Here is a 19,188-nt window from a genome sequence, read left to right on the forward strand (position 1 = left end):
ATTTATGAGTCTCAAACATGCCTTGGGAGTTTTGAGCCAAGTGGATCCAACTTCCAAAGAAACAAATCATTTTTGTGTGTGTCTTTGATGATTCTGGTTGTATGGTGGTTAAACTGAACTTCATCTCTCATGATCATCTTTCAGGCTTACATGTTGCTCTAAAGAGATTTTCCTCTGAAGCACAATTAGGAGTTTTGGACATCAAAATGTCCAAGTTGTTATTTATTCAACAAAATGGATGCTGATCACTGTCAAGATGCAATGTTTAACAAACTGTAAATAAAAAAATCTAATTCAATGCCACCTCTGTCAAAAATATGTTGACCGAATGCTTTCGCCACGTATTTTACATTCGTCAAATACTTTTGCTTTAAATCGCTTAGTCCCAGTCTCAGGCCAATCAAAAATACTGGTTTGTTGACAGAATTCATTTAAGTCGGAATTAAATTGAAAATAAAAACTGTAATTTGTTTTGGTATATTGTGGTATTTTTTTAAAATGACTTATCTGTGAGCTTCATTGTTTGTATGTGCCCTCATAATCTTAAATCAAAAACGCAAATCTCCCTCTTTCCTCCAAATGATCTCTCTTTACTTCTGGTCATATGGTATGGCAGGTGGGCGGAATCCGGGAAATGATTGCAGCGATTACCACATAGCAACATGACCCAACTTCAAAACGACCCAATCAACTCTCGATGGACGAAGTCCAGCCCTACCTTTTTTTATTTCAGAAGCCCTTTCCCTTGGATCAGAGATGTTCATGAGTCTCTCATCTGAAGTCCAGTATTTTCCACATGCCGTATATTTTTGTAGCTCCAGATTTCGCTTTCTTCCTGAAACGCACGGATTTGAAAAGCACTGTGTCCCTGATTGGCCAGATAACTGTACATTGTGATTGGTCTGAATACCTCTGACGTCAGCCAGAAATGGGACGCTCTTTACCATGTTTACAAGAGTTGGTCACAATGAAATGCTAACAGGAGTTCACTGTTATGTCCAGCTGTATGTCTGAAGTGGGAGGAATAATGATAATGTCGGTCTTTACTACATCACCAATCCCAGGAAGTAAACTGTTGCCTACAATCCGTGTGTTTGTTGTAGTCCAAGATAAGAGATTTACGTTGTAGGTAACTTGCGCCTTCGTTTACTTTGGGGTATGTACCTTTTGCATATCACTTACATGTACTAATACACACTTACACACCAAAGGAAATGTAAAAATGTGAATCGGACAATAGGTGCTTTTTAAACAATTTTGTAAATACCAAATACATTTTTTATTTAGACAAAACTGTACATAATATACATATACACATGTAAAAGTACACTATTATTCAGTTCAAACTAGTCAAACTTTAAAACTATAATTCTATTTATTTTTCACAATTGCATAGTCATGTTAATGCAGTTTCTAAGTGAGGCAAAAATGGCGACAGTCTCTGGTTATTATGTACAGTATTGCTACTGATGACTTTGTTATTATCAGAAAACAGTTCTTTTAAGGTAAAATTAAAATAAGACGCATATTGTAGCGCTGCACACGTCAATATCTTCTCGGTCTATACAAAAAAACAACAACAACGTAGATTTAAAGGGTTTATTTTTGCTCATGTTTTTAACAGGGAGACAATAGCAGTCTAATGGAGCGAGCAGGCGATGAGTTAACGTGACTAATCTTTGTGGGTGTGTTCTCCGGTGTCTGATAAAGTTCGAAGTTGTTGTCCCAGTATCCTTTATTGTTTTTCCACATTCTTTGCATGAGACTGTTCTTCCAAAAATACCCTTGGATACATTAGAAAACGCAAATGACAAAATATAAGGCACTGCCGGTCCTGCCACCTTTTATAAGACTCTTATGACATTTAAGATTTGATGCACTGCACTCGGCCAATATATGTCATTGAATTCTATAATAAAGGTCCAGTCCGATCCTATTTACTGCGTTACAGCATACACAAAAAAATCTGAAGTTAAGGATAAAAGACTCGAGTTGATTTTAAAATATTCACGAGTCTTTTATGTCGAGTCGAGTCAAGTCTCAAGTTATTTCTGTTTGAGTGTGAAGTCGTGTCTGAAGTCCATAAAAATGAAAGTCGAGTGCGACTCGAGTCCGAGTCACTAACTCGAGTGCCCATCTCTGCCTCAGATACACATCACCACGGGGAAAATAAAGCCGCAATCAGACAGCCAGCGACTTTCTCGCTGTGTGTCGCCCTTCTCTTTCAATGAGGCGTTTCTAAATCTGCTTGTCATAAACAAATGAGTACCATCCACTCCAGTAGCTGACGAGAGAAGGATGACGTGAACTCCACTGCTTCGTTCTCATTGGTAGTCGCTCCCGAAATTCGCTCAACATTTGCATAAAGATAAACTTTTCTTAACTTTCTCGTGTCACATGCTGTCGCCAACGGTCACTTTCATGCCACCGGAAGTCGCCAGGTTTCTATTGAAATCAATGAGATTGCGCCACCCTGCTACTGCTGGTCGCTGTCTGTCTGAATGGAGTGTAAGACAATCACTATACTCCCATTTCATGGCGACTTTAAATGCCACAAAACAAATTTTCAGCAAAGGCCCCTAAGTGCACACAAGAACTGCATTAACAATGATGCACATATGTCGGATTTCATTTGTGGAGCTGCAAAATTTTTTTACCCGGTTAAAGGAAGTTTACTGAATATATTAGGATATTGACTGACTTTTTGAGCTATTTCTTCATTCAGAGAGCACAGTGAAGAGTGACTGAAGACTTTTTTAGAAGTGAAGATTGTTGCATGTACTTTTTGGGTTTTGCAGCACAACACAGTCAAATTTGTTAAATACTGTACCAATTAAAATAAAAAAATTTAATTACTGACTAAAAACCTTTCCATTGCCATTAAAGTGAAATTACTGAACCTAAACCTGATAAAAAAGCTCACTTACAAAAAAAAAACATGTCAGATGCACTATAAAAGGGTTTTGGATCTGAGCTCTTCAAATATTTATAATAGGTTAATGGGATATAATGGATTTACATTATTTACAGACGCTTTCATCCAAATTGACTCCCAAAAGTGCAGTGCGATCTGAATGAGAGATTTGAAGCTACTTGCACACTAATTTTTTTCCACATTTAAACCATGTGTATCTGTACACCGTGTACAAGTAAACTAGAACTGCCACTAGTGCTTTGTTTTTATAAAGCAACATTATCCATGAACCCCTGGTCTCAGTACACTTTTAAAAATAAGGGTTCCTCGCCACTGCCAATGGTTCCAAGTGCAATTTCTTTCTTCTTCAATCTTTCTATAGCCAGTAGAACTTTTATACAACAGAAAAGTTGGAACCCATTTTGGAACCTTTATATAGTGTACTGTAGGTCATTAACAGAACCCCAAAAATAAAATTCTGCCTCATAAACAATAAAGTAACTATGTTGACAACAGAGCTTGGAGGTAACCTGGGGGAGCTTCAAATCAACCTCAAACCGCAATCCTCCCACATACTAAATCCTTCGCTCTCATCTCTACTCTCATCCTCCCACTCCACTGATCTTGAAAAGTGCGCATGGGAGTACTGGAGTAGTGCGAAGGCTGAAAAAGACGAATTCTCCGGGGTGATACTTGCTTTTGTGCTGAGTGGTAAAGTAACATTGACATTTGTCATCTACGGGATCTCCCCATAGTCCACACACAAAACCTGACGCACAATAATACAGTATAGTAAAAGTATTTTTGAAAGTTCCTTCACAGCTTTTTGCACAAACGACACTTTAAACTCAAGGTCTACCTTACCGAGAGAGTTCAGAGTGTATTACTGCGAGCTTTTGAGGGATGGTTTACCACATATGTGTGCATAGTTTTGAGGCAAGTGGTTGGCTACAGTAAGTGATAAATCACAGGTTATGTCAGGGGAGATTTTGGCCTGGGGGTCTGTCTGGCCCCTGCCATGGAAAACTTTGAGAGCCCTTCGCACACACATGCGAAATGTATGTACTGTATATAAACAACCACACCATCCCAAGCTATTCATGTGAAAAACAGAGGAATTTGCTCCAAACTAATCGAATTAACCATATGCAGAATCCGACTTTAGGGTACGACTGCTGTTTTGTTGTTATAGCTGTTTGGTGATCACAAAAAATCAACTGGACTGAAATACAACCTGGAATTAATTTGTATATACTGAACTGTAATAATTTTTTATCAGCACTATTAATTTTACAAATTGGATCCCTACACAAATTACAGTGCTGTTTTACGTCAACGGCACATTTCATACGTGCAAGAACACGGTAATTTATAACTTCCAAGGGTTTGCTTGACATCAGAAACCTTTTCCCCGGTATCAAACACAGTTCCTTGTTTTATCAGCATATCACGTACTGTCAAACTGAGCCAGGATAAACAGGAAAGCCAGGATTATTGCAATTTTTCATCTCCGGCTTTCCTTTGCTGGGATGGTATGTGGTGGTCAGGCTATGAAATTGTTTCCACTTAATAACAGTTTTGAAAAAAACGATGCTGCAGCTCAAGGGGGATTATTTCTCCAATTACCTACATCACGGCTAATTTACTGTCTGAGCCCTGCATCTTGAAAACAGAAGTCTCAACAAGCACAACTCTATGACAGCAGAATGAGAGAACACATGTTGGGTTTGACACGACATCTGATGTAAAAAAGTAAAAAACAGCTAAATCATAAGAAAACCATTATTTCTACTCAGTTCTATGCCATATGCACTCTCAGAAAAAAAGTACCTATACCCTTTTAAAAAGTACACAAAGGTTGCATATTGGTACCTTAGAGGTGGTTCTTACTTATTATTAACTTTTTTAAAGGGTGTGTTTTGCATTACACGCTGATGATACTGTGCTGCAAACCCTTTCAAACATTAAAAAATTTTATTCTTTAAAGTGTGCATGGCATTTGTTGTCTTTATATTTTATACTGTAGAAATGCAACTATTTACAGTAAAACTATGTACATTAATTTAAAACACTGTGTTATACCAGTGGTTTTCAAACTGGGGGCCGGGGCCCCCAGGGGGGCTGCGAGATGGTGCCAGGGGGGCCCCCAGTTTTATGACATTTTTATGAAATACATTAATTTATCGTGAATTCTGTGTAATTAAACCTAAAAAAATAAGACTTCTAACCAAAAGCACTACTGTTTTGTATAATTTAATGTTTTTTTATTAAAATGTGGAGTTTTAGAACAGTTTTTTGTCACAAATTTTCTTTGGGGGGCCATGAAGGAATGCACCTTATACAAGGAGGGCCACACGCTGATAAAGTTTGGGGACCACTGTGTTATACCACAAATAAAACCAAATTTAAAGGGACACTCCACTTTTTTTGAAAATAGGCTCATTTTTTAGCTCCCCTAGAGTTAAACATTTGATTTTTACTGTTTTGGAATCCATTCAGGTGATCTCCGGGTCTGGCGGTACCACTTTTAGCATAGCTTAGCATAATCCATTGAATCTGATTAGACCATTAGCATCACGCTACAAAATAACCAAAGAGTTGTCTCTTCTGTAGTTACATTATGTAGACCGACGAAAAATTAAAAGTTGCGATTTTAAAGGCGCAATGAGATTACGCAGTACCCAAAAATAGTCCCCTGCAGTGTTTGGAAATGTTACTTTTAAAAGTAATTCATTACAATAATATGTTACTCCTAAAAAAAGTAACTAATTGCGTTACTTAGTTACTTTTCATGAAAGTAATGCTTACATTACTTTTTAGTTACTTTTGCGTTACTTTTCGAATCAAAATAATTAAACTAAAAAAGTAAATATTAATGTGTACATTTAAAAAGTAATGCGTTACTTTACTTGTTAATTCAGAAAAGTAATATTATTACGAAATGCACGTTACTTGTAATGCATTACCCCCAACACTGGTCCCCTGCTATTGAAAGTTACCAAGGGGGCTATTTTCGAGCAGTGCATAATATCACTGCCCCTCCTGCAGCCATGTTACAGCAGCAAAGTCCTTGATTATTACGCAACTTTTAATTTTCGGTCGGTCTTAGTACACAATGTAACTACAGAAGAGTCAAGTTTTAAAAAGGAAAAATATCAAAACTCTTTAGTTATTTTTGAGCGCGATGCTAATGGTCTAATCAGATTCAATGGATTATGCTAAGCAATGCTAAAAGTGGTACCCCCTTGTCCGGTGATCAGCTAAATGGATTTCAAAACAGTAAAACTCAATGTTTAACTCTAGGGGAGCTGAAAAAATTGCACATTTTTAAAAAAAGTGGAGTGTCCCGTTAAGATAGACACTATATAAATAACATGCTTTATGGTTTAATAGTAATGAACTGTAATTTAACACGGTTATTAATGATTTTAATGCCTCGCAATTACTGGTGGCCAGGCTTAAAAACATTCTTAGAATTCTTTTATTTCTTATGATAAAAGTTTATTTAACTTGACAACGATACGTGACGGTTGTTTGGTTATGGTCTCGGTCTAAATATGGGAGACAGATTGCAGATTGCGCCTTTGGTACCTGCACGCCTATGCATCATTTAAACCCGACATGTATGATAAAGCAGATGATGAAGATGTGCCGATTGGCTGTGGCTTCTCCTTAGACTAAAATGTTCTTAAAAAGAAACAAATAAAGGATTTCATAACATGCCACGATGTGGATGGAATCTGCATTTGACAGCAGAATGGAAAAACAAGAAAATGTATCATCAGGGTCCGATGTTATTTATTATGTCTGAGCGTGCGGTACTCATCTCATTCAAAACAAATGATACAGAGCATTTACGCTTAAATTGAGGGAAACGGCGATATCACGAAAAGCATCTAGATGATGTGCAACTCGACACTGATAAATCTGCAACTTTCTGGATTTGATTCAACAGCATGTTATCGAAAACAAGTCTGGATGAAGCCAGCATGGTCATCAATCCACAATGCGGGCCATGCTATGTTTTTGACCTCCTGTTGAGTGCTGTGTGTTTAGGCAAACAGAGTCTTTTGCCTTTTAAACAAACCTATGGCTTTGGTGGAGCCCAGCGGAAATGAATGTACTGTAGTAGAAGCTTGAGGTTTACTTGCATAGGAGCCTGGCTACACTCTTAAAACGAATGTGTTAAAATGACACATCTTGTGTCTAGTTAAGGACAACACGCCTAGAGTGTTTTCCTTAATTTAACACATGTCTGTGTTATTTTTGGAACAACGCATTTTGTGTTGTTTTAACACCTCTTGTGTTGTCCCCTTTATTTATACGAACTCAAAATCAACACGAAATGACACATAAGGTGTTAAAAACAACACATAATGTGTTAAATAGTTTAACACAAAAAAATGTGGTAAAATGAACACATCCAGAATGACGTGTTGTCCTTAACTAGACACAAGATGTGTTATTTTAACACATTAATTTTAAGAGTGTATGAAGATTACCAGAACCAGGACAACGGTTTGACAGGCTTGTGGTAAGACCTAGTTTTGAAGATAGCTGCATTTGGCAGACGTTTTTGTTCAAAGTGACGTATTGTGCATTAGAAGGTATACATTTTATCAGTGTGTTTCCTGAGGCTTAAACCCCTGACCTCTGCATTGCTAACGAAAATTGAGCTACAAGACGGCTCATCTCTATAGTATAAAGGCTGCAGGGCAGGTAGGCTGTCAGCTTTAGTGTTATTGAAAAGCCTGTCTTTCAATGCTATCTTACTGAAAACAAGGTGGTGCAGATGAAAGTGTGTCTTACATGTTGTAAATAAGCATTTTATTAGGCTCTGTTGTTTTAGGTAGGGATACACCAAAAGAAAAATTCTTGGCTGAAGCCGAATAAAATGAAACACTCAGCCAATGGCATTATTTAACAATTAGAAATGTTTAACATTCGACATAGGGCCTTTTTACACTGGGTCACTTCTCTGATCGGAAATGATTTGTTAAAACGGTTCCATTTACATTCGACCACATAAATGATTATTGGCTAAACCAGGGATCCCACACCTTAGTTAACTTCATATTCAAGGGCCTTTCAAGGACTTTCCAGGTCCAATACCCTCAAATTGAAGGACTAAATGTGGGGAAACATTTCAAGTGAGAGCAAGGTTACATCGTGTTACCTTTTAAGATACATTATTACAGTTCCCTTTTGAGGGAACTCACGTTGCGTCACTGTGGTGACACTTTGGGGACGCCTCCAGGGGTAAGTGCGTCTGAATGTGTCTATCAAATTCAACCAATTGTGAGACTTAACGACAAAGACAGGGTGACGCGGGAGCCAGGAAGTATATCGCTATCTGAAATATTGCCATTGTTGACTGGACTTAGATATGTAAGTTTTTGTCCAACTCGTTTACCCAACTTGCCAAATTAAGTATTCTGAACAAACAATTAATAAAACAATTGTCTGAATGGTTCCCAGCATGCATTGCGACATGTTCACTTCTTTGGTTAATATTTATTTAAAATAATGACTGTTTTAATGTTTGCTGGATTTATTTATATTGTTATGTTGTTAATGTTAGTTATATGTTGTATTTAGAGTAATTTTGAAAGAATGATGTTTGTTCACTGTTACCATGATTGAGAACTGTGTGCTCAGTGTAGAGGTTCGGCACAGTGGGTTAGTGTGCATCATTATTGCCTCACAGCAAAAATGGTTTCTGCTTCAAGCAAGGGCTAAGTCAGACAAAGACTTTGTCCAGGAGACCTTTCTGGTTAGCTGAACTGGATACTACATTGCCCTTTACCCAACTTATGTGTGGATAACTTTATGGATAGATGCTGGAATGGTGTTGGGACAGTTGTAATCTTAGTTGAGAGGACTTAAAGGGATAGTTCGGCCAAACCGATATTAAACCCATGATTTACTCACCCCCAAGCTGTCCAAGTTGCATATGTCCATCGTGTTTCAGACAAACACATTTTCGGATATTTTAGAAAATATTTTAGATCTTTCAGTTGAATAAATGTAATGTTACGGGGTCCAGCCATAGTCCACGACCTTCAAGTCCCAAAAAAGTGCGTCCATCCTTCACAAATTAAATCCAAACGGCTCCAGGATGATAAACAAAGGTCTTCTGAGGGTAATCCATGCGGTGTTGTTGTAGAAATATCCATATTTAAAATTTTATTAACGTAATTAACTACCTTCCGTTAGCGCCGCCATCTTAGACTCAGGAGAGAGTATTAGCGTAGTGTACGCACTTTTCTTAGTGACGTATGACAAATTCGGAGGGCGGGGGGACAGAGCCGCAGCAGAGAAACCTCTGTATGCTGCGTAAGCGCTCATCCTGAATGCGGATGATACTAAGATGGCGGCGCTACCGGAAGGTAGTTAATTACGTTAATAAAATTTTAAATATGGATATTTCTACAACAACACCGCACGGATTACCCTCAGACGACCTTTGTTTATCATCCTGGAGCCGTTTGGATTTAATTTGTGAAGGATGGACGCACTTTTTTTGGACTTGAAGGTCGTGGACTATGGCTGGGCCCCGTAACATTACATTTAATCAACAGAAAGATCTAAAATATTTTCTAAAATATCCGAAAATGTGTTTGTCTGAAAAACGATGGACATATTCAACTCGGACAGCTTGGGGGTGAGTAAATCATGGTTTTAATATCGTTTTTGGCCGAACTATCCCTTTATGTCACTACTTTGTACTAACTTTAAAGGAACAGTATGTAGGATTGTGGCTGAAACTGGTACTGCAATCACAAAACTTGTGGCTAAAACTGGTACTGCAAGCACACAACTGGTGGCCAATACACAACATGACAACATAAACATCAGTTGAGGGCTGCAACTCCACTATTTAAATGACAATATCCTGGCCGGACGACTGTTGTCAGTGATATAAGTATTTGAAATGAAAATGATTTCTTAATGTTTAGTGACATATCAGAGCCATTTTATGATTAATTGATATAACTTTCTTACATACTGTTCCTTTAAGTTTGCATTACCCAGTAAATTTAGTTAGCTGAACTACATCACCTTCTTATTAGTTTGATAAACATAAATATTTATGTTGTGACAACTTGTGATGTTAATGCAATTTTTTTAGTTGGTCCTTGTTAGCTGAGTTTACTCAAAAATGTGTGTGCGATAGGTTGACTTAAAATTTTACGTTTACCCAACTTTTTTTTACAGTGTGATACTGGGTTGCGTTTAGCGGCTTTTGCATTTAAGCTCTTCACATCTACACCTGCATGGTGCATTTACAGTATAGATGAATTCCTGTTTCATCCATAATCACAAATACCTACGTAATTTCTTCCATAACAACACACTGTCTGTGGAATGTATGCGCACGCCATACAAACGTGTGACATGCAAGGCTCCTGGCAGGACAATAAACAATTCACCAAATGAAAAGAGCATAACGTGTGTTTTCTTTTCCGAGGCGTACTGTAGATTACAGTAAAAGCCCAGACACATGCTCAGAATCAACATGAGAAGCAGAAAATGGGAGTTGATCTTTTCCTGGAAACGGCCACACTCATTGCGAGCGAGCTCTCAGGCTCTCATAGAGGTTGTGGTGGGTTTTTTCTGTTTGTCTGTCATTCATTGGGAAGAGGGGTACTAGAAGCAATGAAGAGGTGGAGAGCGGGTTGTTTTAAGTTCCCATTGACAGCTTCTCTTCACTTCTGGGTCGAGCCATAGAGTAACAACTGTTTGCGAGCCGAAATTGAAAACATGCAGAGCAACGAGAGACGGCAGGAATTGATTCTTCTGTTTACACACAGGACTGGATGAGAACAAACTGTAAAGGAATGTGGCACAGTTGTAATGTCACACAGTATAAAATCTGTCACTGCAACCAAAATAACGGCCTTTTACTGTACTTCAGCCTCCTGTGAGCTTTCCTCTTTGTTTTCCCACTTGAGGATAACAAAAATGGACGTCTGTGTCCCTGGAGAGCTTGGGTTCATTGAATTTGTTTTGGTCTTTAGTGTGGTTCCTTCATGCTGGATAGGAGATTTATTTGACTTTTATTTATATGGAAAAATTGCATAGAGATAATCTCTTCTGAAAAATTACACACACAGACATGATGAGAACGAAATGAAATGCGAGACAACAAAATTATGTTGTTTGACATGACCAATGATCCATTTCTCCAAACCCTGACAGGCTTTGTAACATGGCATTGCAATTCTGTGCACTTGACAGACTGGGGAACCAGACAACATCTTCTCTCTCATGGCCTGCAGGGTCGCTGTGCATTATCACCGATGTTTTTGACAGAAAAATTCAACCCAATCACAAAGCATTCACATAAAAATGACGAGAACCTTGAATCGCAGTGTAGACCAGGGGTCTACTTTTTTGATATAGTCTACTCAAAACTTTTTTGTTTTAATTGTTCATCTTATTTTATTTATTTATATTTAACATACATAAAAGAAGCCAAACTAATATAAAAAATATGTAATAAATAAATATTAAAATTGAGTCTATTAATAGAATGTGCTTTGGAGGGCAACTCACAAACTCCATGTGGGGGGGCACCATGTTGGAGACCACTGGTGTAGACAATAAGATTTTATAAGTTAACATTCACAACATTCCTGTTAATTCACTAGCAAAGATTAACCATAACTTTAAGGTCTCATTTTAAAACATTAAATAGTTAATGCATTAGCTTACAATAAGCTTAATTTTTACAGCATTCATTATCATAAATTAAGTTAATACAAATACATAAATTTAGTTAATACAAATTTGTCAATATTCTAATATATTCTGTAAACCTCCTTTATCCGGGTAAACAACGCATGCACCGTGACGAATGCACGCCATCGTTTATTCAATTCTTCTTCTGTGCACTTAAGAGGACTTTGCTGAAAACTTATAATGGCATTTAATGGATTCTGCTAACAAACTGGTATTTATGAATTGCCCGAAACTGGGATAAAGGGAATTTGAAGCTAAAGTATTTTATGAACGTGTAATATGCTGAGAGCACTCTGTCAATATCATCTATCTCATTTAGTTCTTCATATACAATGTTTGATTTTAAATATGCATTAGTATGTGTTGAAATAAGAAAAATATGGCAAGAAAAATAAAAAATATGCACTTTTAAACCACAACTTCTCGTCTTCCTCCGGTCCTGTGACGCACCAGCGCGACCTTACGTAATACATCATCACATCAAGAGGTCACGGATGACGTATTGAAAACTACGCCCCAGTGTTTACAAGTGTGGAGAAAGAGGACCGTTCCAACGTTTTTGTATGTTGAATGATACGAATTAATGTCATTGTGTTGCTTTATTGTTTAAAATGGTCCGCAAATGTGTGTTTCATATATGTAACACGTGACCTTTCGACGTCATTACGCAATAACGTGATGTCACACTGGCGCGTCACATAGCCGGAGGAAGAAGAGAAGTTGTGGATTAAAAGTGCATATTTTTTATTTTTCTTGCCGAAAATTACAATCGTTTGGCTAAATAAGACCCTTATGCCTCATTTGGGATCGTTTAGAGTCCTTTGAAACTGCAGTTTTAAACTGCATGAAAACTGTTAAAGGAACAGAAATTTATATCAATTAATCATAAAATGGCCCTGATATGTCACTAGACATTAAGAAATCATTTTCATTTCAAATACTTATATCACTAACAACAGTGGTCTGGCAAGGATATTGTCATTTAAAAAGTGGAGTTGCAGCCCTCAACTGATGTTTATGTTGTCATTTTGTGTATTGGCCACAATCCTACATACTGTTCCTTTAAGTGTTGGGGTCCATTACTCTAAAAACAAATGGTGCTATGTGGCACCGAAATTGGTTCTTTGCTCGTGGTCATAGAATAACCGTTTTTAGTGCCATATAGCACCGGTGAAGCACCTGTGTAGAACCATATAGTGCTATGTAGAACCAAATGTGGTGCTATAGTGGTTCTATATGGCCCCTATATGGTTCTACACAGGTGCTTCACCGGTGCTTCACCGGTGCTATATGGCACTAAAAACGGTTCTTCTATGGTTACGATTCAAATAAACAGTTTTGGTTCTATATAGCACCGTTTGTTTTTTTAGAGTGAAGTTCATTAAAATGAGAAAAATCTTGGGATGTTTTCCTCAGAAAACATAATTTCTTCTCGACTGAACAAAGAAAGACCTCAACATTTTGGATGACATGGTGGTGAGTAAATTATCTGGATTTTTTAAAGAAAATACACTCTAAAAAAACAAACGGTTCTATATAGCACCAAAACTGTTGATTTGAATCGTAACCATAGAAGAACCGTTTTTAGTGCCATATAGCACCGGTGAAGCACCTGTGTAGAACCATATAGGTGCCATATAGCACCACTATAGCACCACATTTGGTTCTACATAGCACTATATGGTTCTACACAGGTGCTTCACCGGTGGTATATGACACTAAAAACGGTTTTTCTATGATTGCGAGCAGAGGGCCACTTTTGGTGCTGTATAGCACCGTTTGTTTTTAGAGTGTAGACTAATCCTTTAAGTAAGTTAAGCAATTGTTGGCTTATATTTAAGTGCACCTATTCCATTGATAAAAACAACCTTATTTTGTGTATTTGGTATAATACAATGTGTTTGCATGGTTTATGAGTAAAAAACACGTTATTTTCCACATACCATACATTTTTGTAGCTCCAGATTTCACTCTCTTCCTGAAATGCACGGATTTGAAAAGTGTCCCTGATTGGCCAGCTAATCTGTACAATGTGATTGGCCTGAATACCTCTGACGTGAGCCGGAAATGTAAAGCTCCTTACCATGTTTGAAAGATTCGGTCACAATGCAATACTAACAGGAGTTAACTTACAGGCTGTGAGTCCGAAGCGGAAAAATTGTAATAATGTCGGTCTTGTCTACATCACCAATCGCAGGAAGTAAACTGTTGCCTACAATCCGTGTGTTTGTTGTAGTCCAAGAAAGGAGATTTACGTTGGAGACGATAACTCGCGTTATCGTTTACTTTGGGGTATGTACCTTTTGCATATCGTACACATGTACTAATATAAAAGAAATGCAAAATCATGAATCTGACCATCGGTGCTCTTTAACAAATGTGATTAACTAATGTTAACAAATGGAATTTTATTGTAAATTGCGTTACTATTTTTAATCTTTAAATGGTTAGGCTTCTTTCTCATATTTTAGCCTTCGTGGACACACACATATACATTAAACATTTAATGCATCAACCCAATTCCAAAACATTTCAGTCCTTACAAGCAATCCAGGTCAAGAAACTACTATGTTCTTTAAGAACACTGGCAAAACGCTGGATAAACATGGTTAAGATTTCAGCACTCATAAAATCCCCACACAGTATGCAGCAGCCAGGAAACAGGCCTCTCCGTATTTTCTTAGGCACCTCTCTGCTCACCCCCACCAACTTCTGTCTCCTCTCTCTTTCTCGAACATACACACATAAGTACATTTTAAAAAGAAGATGATACATATGGCATATGTGTGTCAGTACACAGTGAATGGCAAATTTATTCAGATAAATATTTGCCTGTATTGGTCAGATGAAGTGCTTCTGCGAACCACATAATTACATGTTCTGAGATGAGATTCACACCGGCTTCAATATGAAGTACGTCTCTCTTTGTGGGAAGTTTTCAGAGTCCTGCTGCCAATGTCCTTTATTTCAGAATGTCTTGGACAAAGATAAGCGGATTTGTGGTAAATGTGAATGAACTGCTGCCTGACAATGATGTTGCAGTTATTTCCATAACATTATGATTTACACAGTGTCTATTGTTCACATTCTTGCTTTTAGGATATTGGACTACCACAATCTTAAACCAGTGGTAATTTTTGGACCCCTCAAATGGATAGCAGCAGGGCTAAAGGCGCTCTTTTCAGACTGTGACACTACAAGGACCACTAACAGATGAGTCCCCTGCAGATCATCATACAATTACACATAATCTCTGATCTGAAAGAAAGCACTGTTGCATTATGGGAAGCTTTTGTTTGCAGATGTTTTGATGTGATTCTTCAGTGTCTTTTGAGGTTATGAATACAGAAATGTGCCTTACATCAACACTTAAAATTATTTAAATGCAAAACAGACAGCGAAAAAAAATCCATCTATATTTTTGAAAAAAAAAAGATTATTGGAGGCAGCAAAACTTGTGTCACTTTGCCACTTAATATCTATGAAAACCCATTATAAAGAACAACAAGCATATTTCACCATCCATGCTTATCAACATATATCTCTCCACCCCCTCTCACTTTCACTCCTTCTCTCCATCTCTCCCATACTGATTCATGAGATAGCCTGACAGTCTTTAGCTGCATGTGAGCACACGCAAGGACAGAATTGAGCAAGAAAACCTTTGGGCAGTTTTGTTTATAGTTTTTACTCACCCTAAAGTTGTTCCAACAATGTATGACTTTAATAAAAAGTGTCTGGGGTTGTCAGTCACTATAACATTATCCTTGTCATGCATAATTCATTTGTAAGTGAATCCAACTATTCAAGTATGCTAGTTCAGTTTTCAATTGACCACCAAATGACATTTGATCCTGTGAATACTACCACTTTGTCTTCTGGAGTCTCGAGAAAAAACAAACATAAAGAGCCACAAACCACAACAATACCTCAATATTTACAAGACATCCGTGTTGTTTTGGGGTTGATGGACGGTTACTGCTGATCGCACCGTCGTACTACCCACATCAACCACGTTCACTACAAGTCACGATGATCAAACAACAAGATTTTATTTTCATTATCATTTCTTCATAACCCACTCGCCGAACATTTCCCTTTTCTTTGAATTTGTCACACTGAAAAGTACAACTCTTACAACTACCTGCCACACCATAAGTGGGTGATAGAGGGCGCCCTTTTCAAGACAAACAACTCGTACAGCCACAGGTATAAGATTGGGTAGGTAATGGGTAACAAATCAAAATATGCTCAAAAACAGGGGTGGACCTTCACATATGAATGGAAACCATTCTGTCCTGACTCAAATATGATTCATGAGCTCAGTCGAGGGTGAGCTGTGAAATGTCACGGCGTCAGTCCTAGACTCTTCTAGCTCCAGCAAACATGAGACTTCTGGAACCCGGAGGTGAAAGACATTAAGCACTCCATCACAAAAAGTGGTCTGACAGCATACGAGAGCGCAGACCGGTCTGTCAACGCGGTTGTTTGGTTGAACGTCCATTGAAGTGTTCTGAGGACAAGGTGAATGGATGCAGACACAGGCGATGACAGCGTGACCATGCCCATGCAAAACACACAAACTCATGCGTCCCACGACATCCTTTCCAGTGATTTTGGAAGTTTGCAAGAACAACATTACCATTTAACTTTTTAATTTGTCTTGCACTGTACATTTTCGAAGTAGCCTACTCAAAAAGTCATTTTAACCATTTTAGATATTGACTATGAGTTGCAGCATCTTATGTAGAGTGTACTGTAAATTCTGGCATTGATTCAGATTTTTTTAAGTTTTACACACTCACCAGGCAGGAATGTGAAAGTCGCCCTTAGACCTGAGGTGTGGTTTCAACAGGTAAATTCATCTGCAGGTGGCCACAGGTGATACAGCCGACTGCTGTTTCCCATCCGAAGGGAAAAGTCCTGAATAGAAGATCACACACAATGAGGGGGCAGATGTGCTCAATTATCCTTCACTATGAGCCAGGTCAATGAGCCGTGGAATCTAGGGGTTTTATACTCTTGCATTGAGGATTTCTGTATAGCAATTCATTATATTCCTATAACCTGATATATACTTTTAATCGTTCATCAACATGCCTATAACACGCGGCCTCCGACTTGTGATACTGCAAATAATTAAAGCCTGGCTAAAAGCAGGCCCACGCTCACATAAACAAATATAAGTCTGTAATCAGTGCCGTGTAATCACAGCGCCTACAGAAAATATACAGTAGGTAAGAGCAAGTATGCCCACACTGGAGACTCATAACTGACCTGTGGAGAGTCTGGAGATGATGGAAACACAAAGGGGCTCTTGTGCCGACTCTTACGGGTGTCACCAGCAGGGCTGTATGTGGCACTTGTTATGAAGGATCCTTATGATTAATTGCCCACTACTTGACACCGTCACTCGGTCATCCGCTCGGACAATAACACGGGTCACGGCACCAGCGGAAAACGACAACTCGCTTTCAGCACTGCCATTCATTCTCAATCTGTACTACACAGAATGACACAACCATAACGATACCGGGAATGAAAAATAAACTTCAAATATATTTTTGCAAGCATTACTTCCTGCGGTGTTTGGATTCATTAATCATAGCGAGGTCTGCTATCCAGTAAACGTCAATGCAAAAATGATTAGAGTCAAAAGCCATGACGCATTACTGTCAAATACGCGTTGACAGTGATGAATTGTGGGTAAACGGTACAATATGTCAAAACAAGAAACGTTTACGCGTTAAAAGACGACGATAGCCAGCGTAGCCTACATACTAAATGATGATAAGCATTGTTTTAAATAATAAACGAATTAAGGAAGAATGTGTTAAAATGTTTAAAATCTTGGTCTTGGGAAACTTGTGAATGAGTGGATTATTTTGATTCCCCGAAATTCAACCTTTACCTTCTGATCAAGCAATGAATATTTTGAAGATTTAAAGATTAATGCTCTCCATTTTTATCGTCGCTGAAATGTTTTACGCACTCGTCCTTCAAAACAACCTGCTCTCCCCTCCTCTAGTAAAATAAGCAGCGGGGGGAACACGCGAGGCGTTGCGCGTTCCCGGCGCAGTGAGTGAAGCTCGTGTAGAGTTCGTGCGCGCCACAGCTGGGCAGTTTGCGAGTGAGGAGACACGGAGACAAAACTCAAAAGCATTTAAAGTTCGGGACAGGAGCATGGCGGAGGGGCAGAATGCGTCGTGTGTGCTTTCGAGGCGGCATATGTGAGCCGATCACCATAACCGGCGAAAATCTGCGTTCAGCAACAGGGATAAACTTTTGAGAGGTGCTGTGCGGGTTACCCTGTGCACTCTCATCTCGAGATGAACTGTCACTCGGGATTACGATGGCTGGTGATTTTATGCGGTTTCTTTCAAATTGGCTCATCCCGGGATACGCACGAGAGGACGCGGCAATGTGACAAGCATGTGTCGGTAAGTTTGTAAAGCGTGCGCTTTATGAGTTGCGGCATGCACCTTTGCTGCACCTCGTAAATGGCACGTCATGAAACTGTAAAGTGTATAATACATATTTAACTATGTAATTACAAAATATTGTGTTTTTGTTGGCTTGTAGATATCTTTTATTCCCAAGAACTGAAATCTGCTTGATTGATGGCTGAAATTATTAGAATGTCTGTATAGTTTAACAAAATAGCAGCTCACTTGAAAAACATTTAGTTTAACAAAATGAAACAGATGGAATTAAATATGTCAAAATTTTATTGCATTTAAAATCTTTTTTTTATTTTTCAGCAATTTAAAATGTAAACACATTCGTTTTTTTATAACGTTCCGAACTTATATAATTTCGTTGTATAAAGTTCTTGTTAATTCTTGTTCTTCTGTCTCTTCGGGTTATTAAAGATGTTATACAGCTTTTACAATCGCTATAAAAACAAAATTTCTAAGTAACAATAATTATTATATTTTAAGTATAAATGACGCATAACTGCATATTCATTTTAAAGCAATGACAAATATTTTAGGGGCGCCCAGCCAACTTGTCACTTCTTGTCGTTTGCAAGTAAAAATCTGGGCCTGAAAAATGATTTTTTGTGCCAAGTGTAATACTACTCTTACCAGTGCGATGCCAGTTTATGTGTCAAAGGAAAAAAGTTAAAAACCCATGAGTGAATTGACTTGAAGTGCATTTATATGGAACAGTTTCACTGACCCTCATAAACTGATCAAGTTTCAGTCAGACGAGAACTGTTAAAGTTGTTATCGAGCATATTTACGTAATTATGAATTGGCAAGTGCACCAGCTTGTTTAACGCAATTAACTTCTCATTGCTTTCATCTGAGCCATACAGTATATTCATATTCAGTGTATTCATCAGTCGAGGAATGAAAAATATCACCATAGCCGTATTTATTGGATTAGTAATACTCAATTTTTCAAGCATCTCGTATTGAATTTTCCTTTTACACTTCATTCATTCAGTACATATTTTAAACACAAATTTAATAGACTTTAAACAGCACAAAGTTTGTAATGCATTATGCCAGCCTACTTTTATT

At 38.0% G+C, this 19,188-nt stretch overlaps 1 protein-coding gene across 1 annotated transcript in view; it reads left to right on the plus strand.

The window, feature by feature from the left end:
* The first annotated feature begins 17,746 nt into the window (after positions 1–17,746).
* The window catches only part of trabd2b (TraB domain containing 2B), a 77,990-nt gene continuing 76,548 nt past the window's right edge, over positions 17,747–19,188 (plus strand). The window contains exon 1 of the mRNA XM_055168812.2: positions 17,747–18,099. Coding sequence (XP_055024787.2) covers positions 17,989–18,099 — 111 coding nt within the window. The 5' untranslated portion in view covers positions 17,747–17,988. The remainder of the gene's footprint in view (positions 18,100–19,188) is intronic.

The sequence above is a fragment of the Misgurnus anguillicaudatus genome, chromosome 5 (assembly GCF_027580225.2).
Source record: "Misgurnus anguillicaudatus chromosome 5, ASM2758022v2, whole genome shotgun sequence".
NCBI classification, from domain to species: domain Eukaryota; kingdom Metazoa; phylum Chordata; class Actinopteri; order Cypriniformes; family Cobitidae; genus Misgurnus; species Misgurnus anguillicaudatus.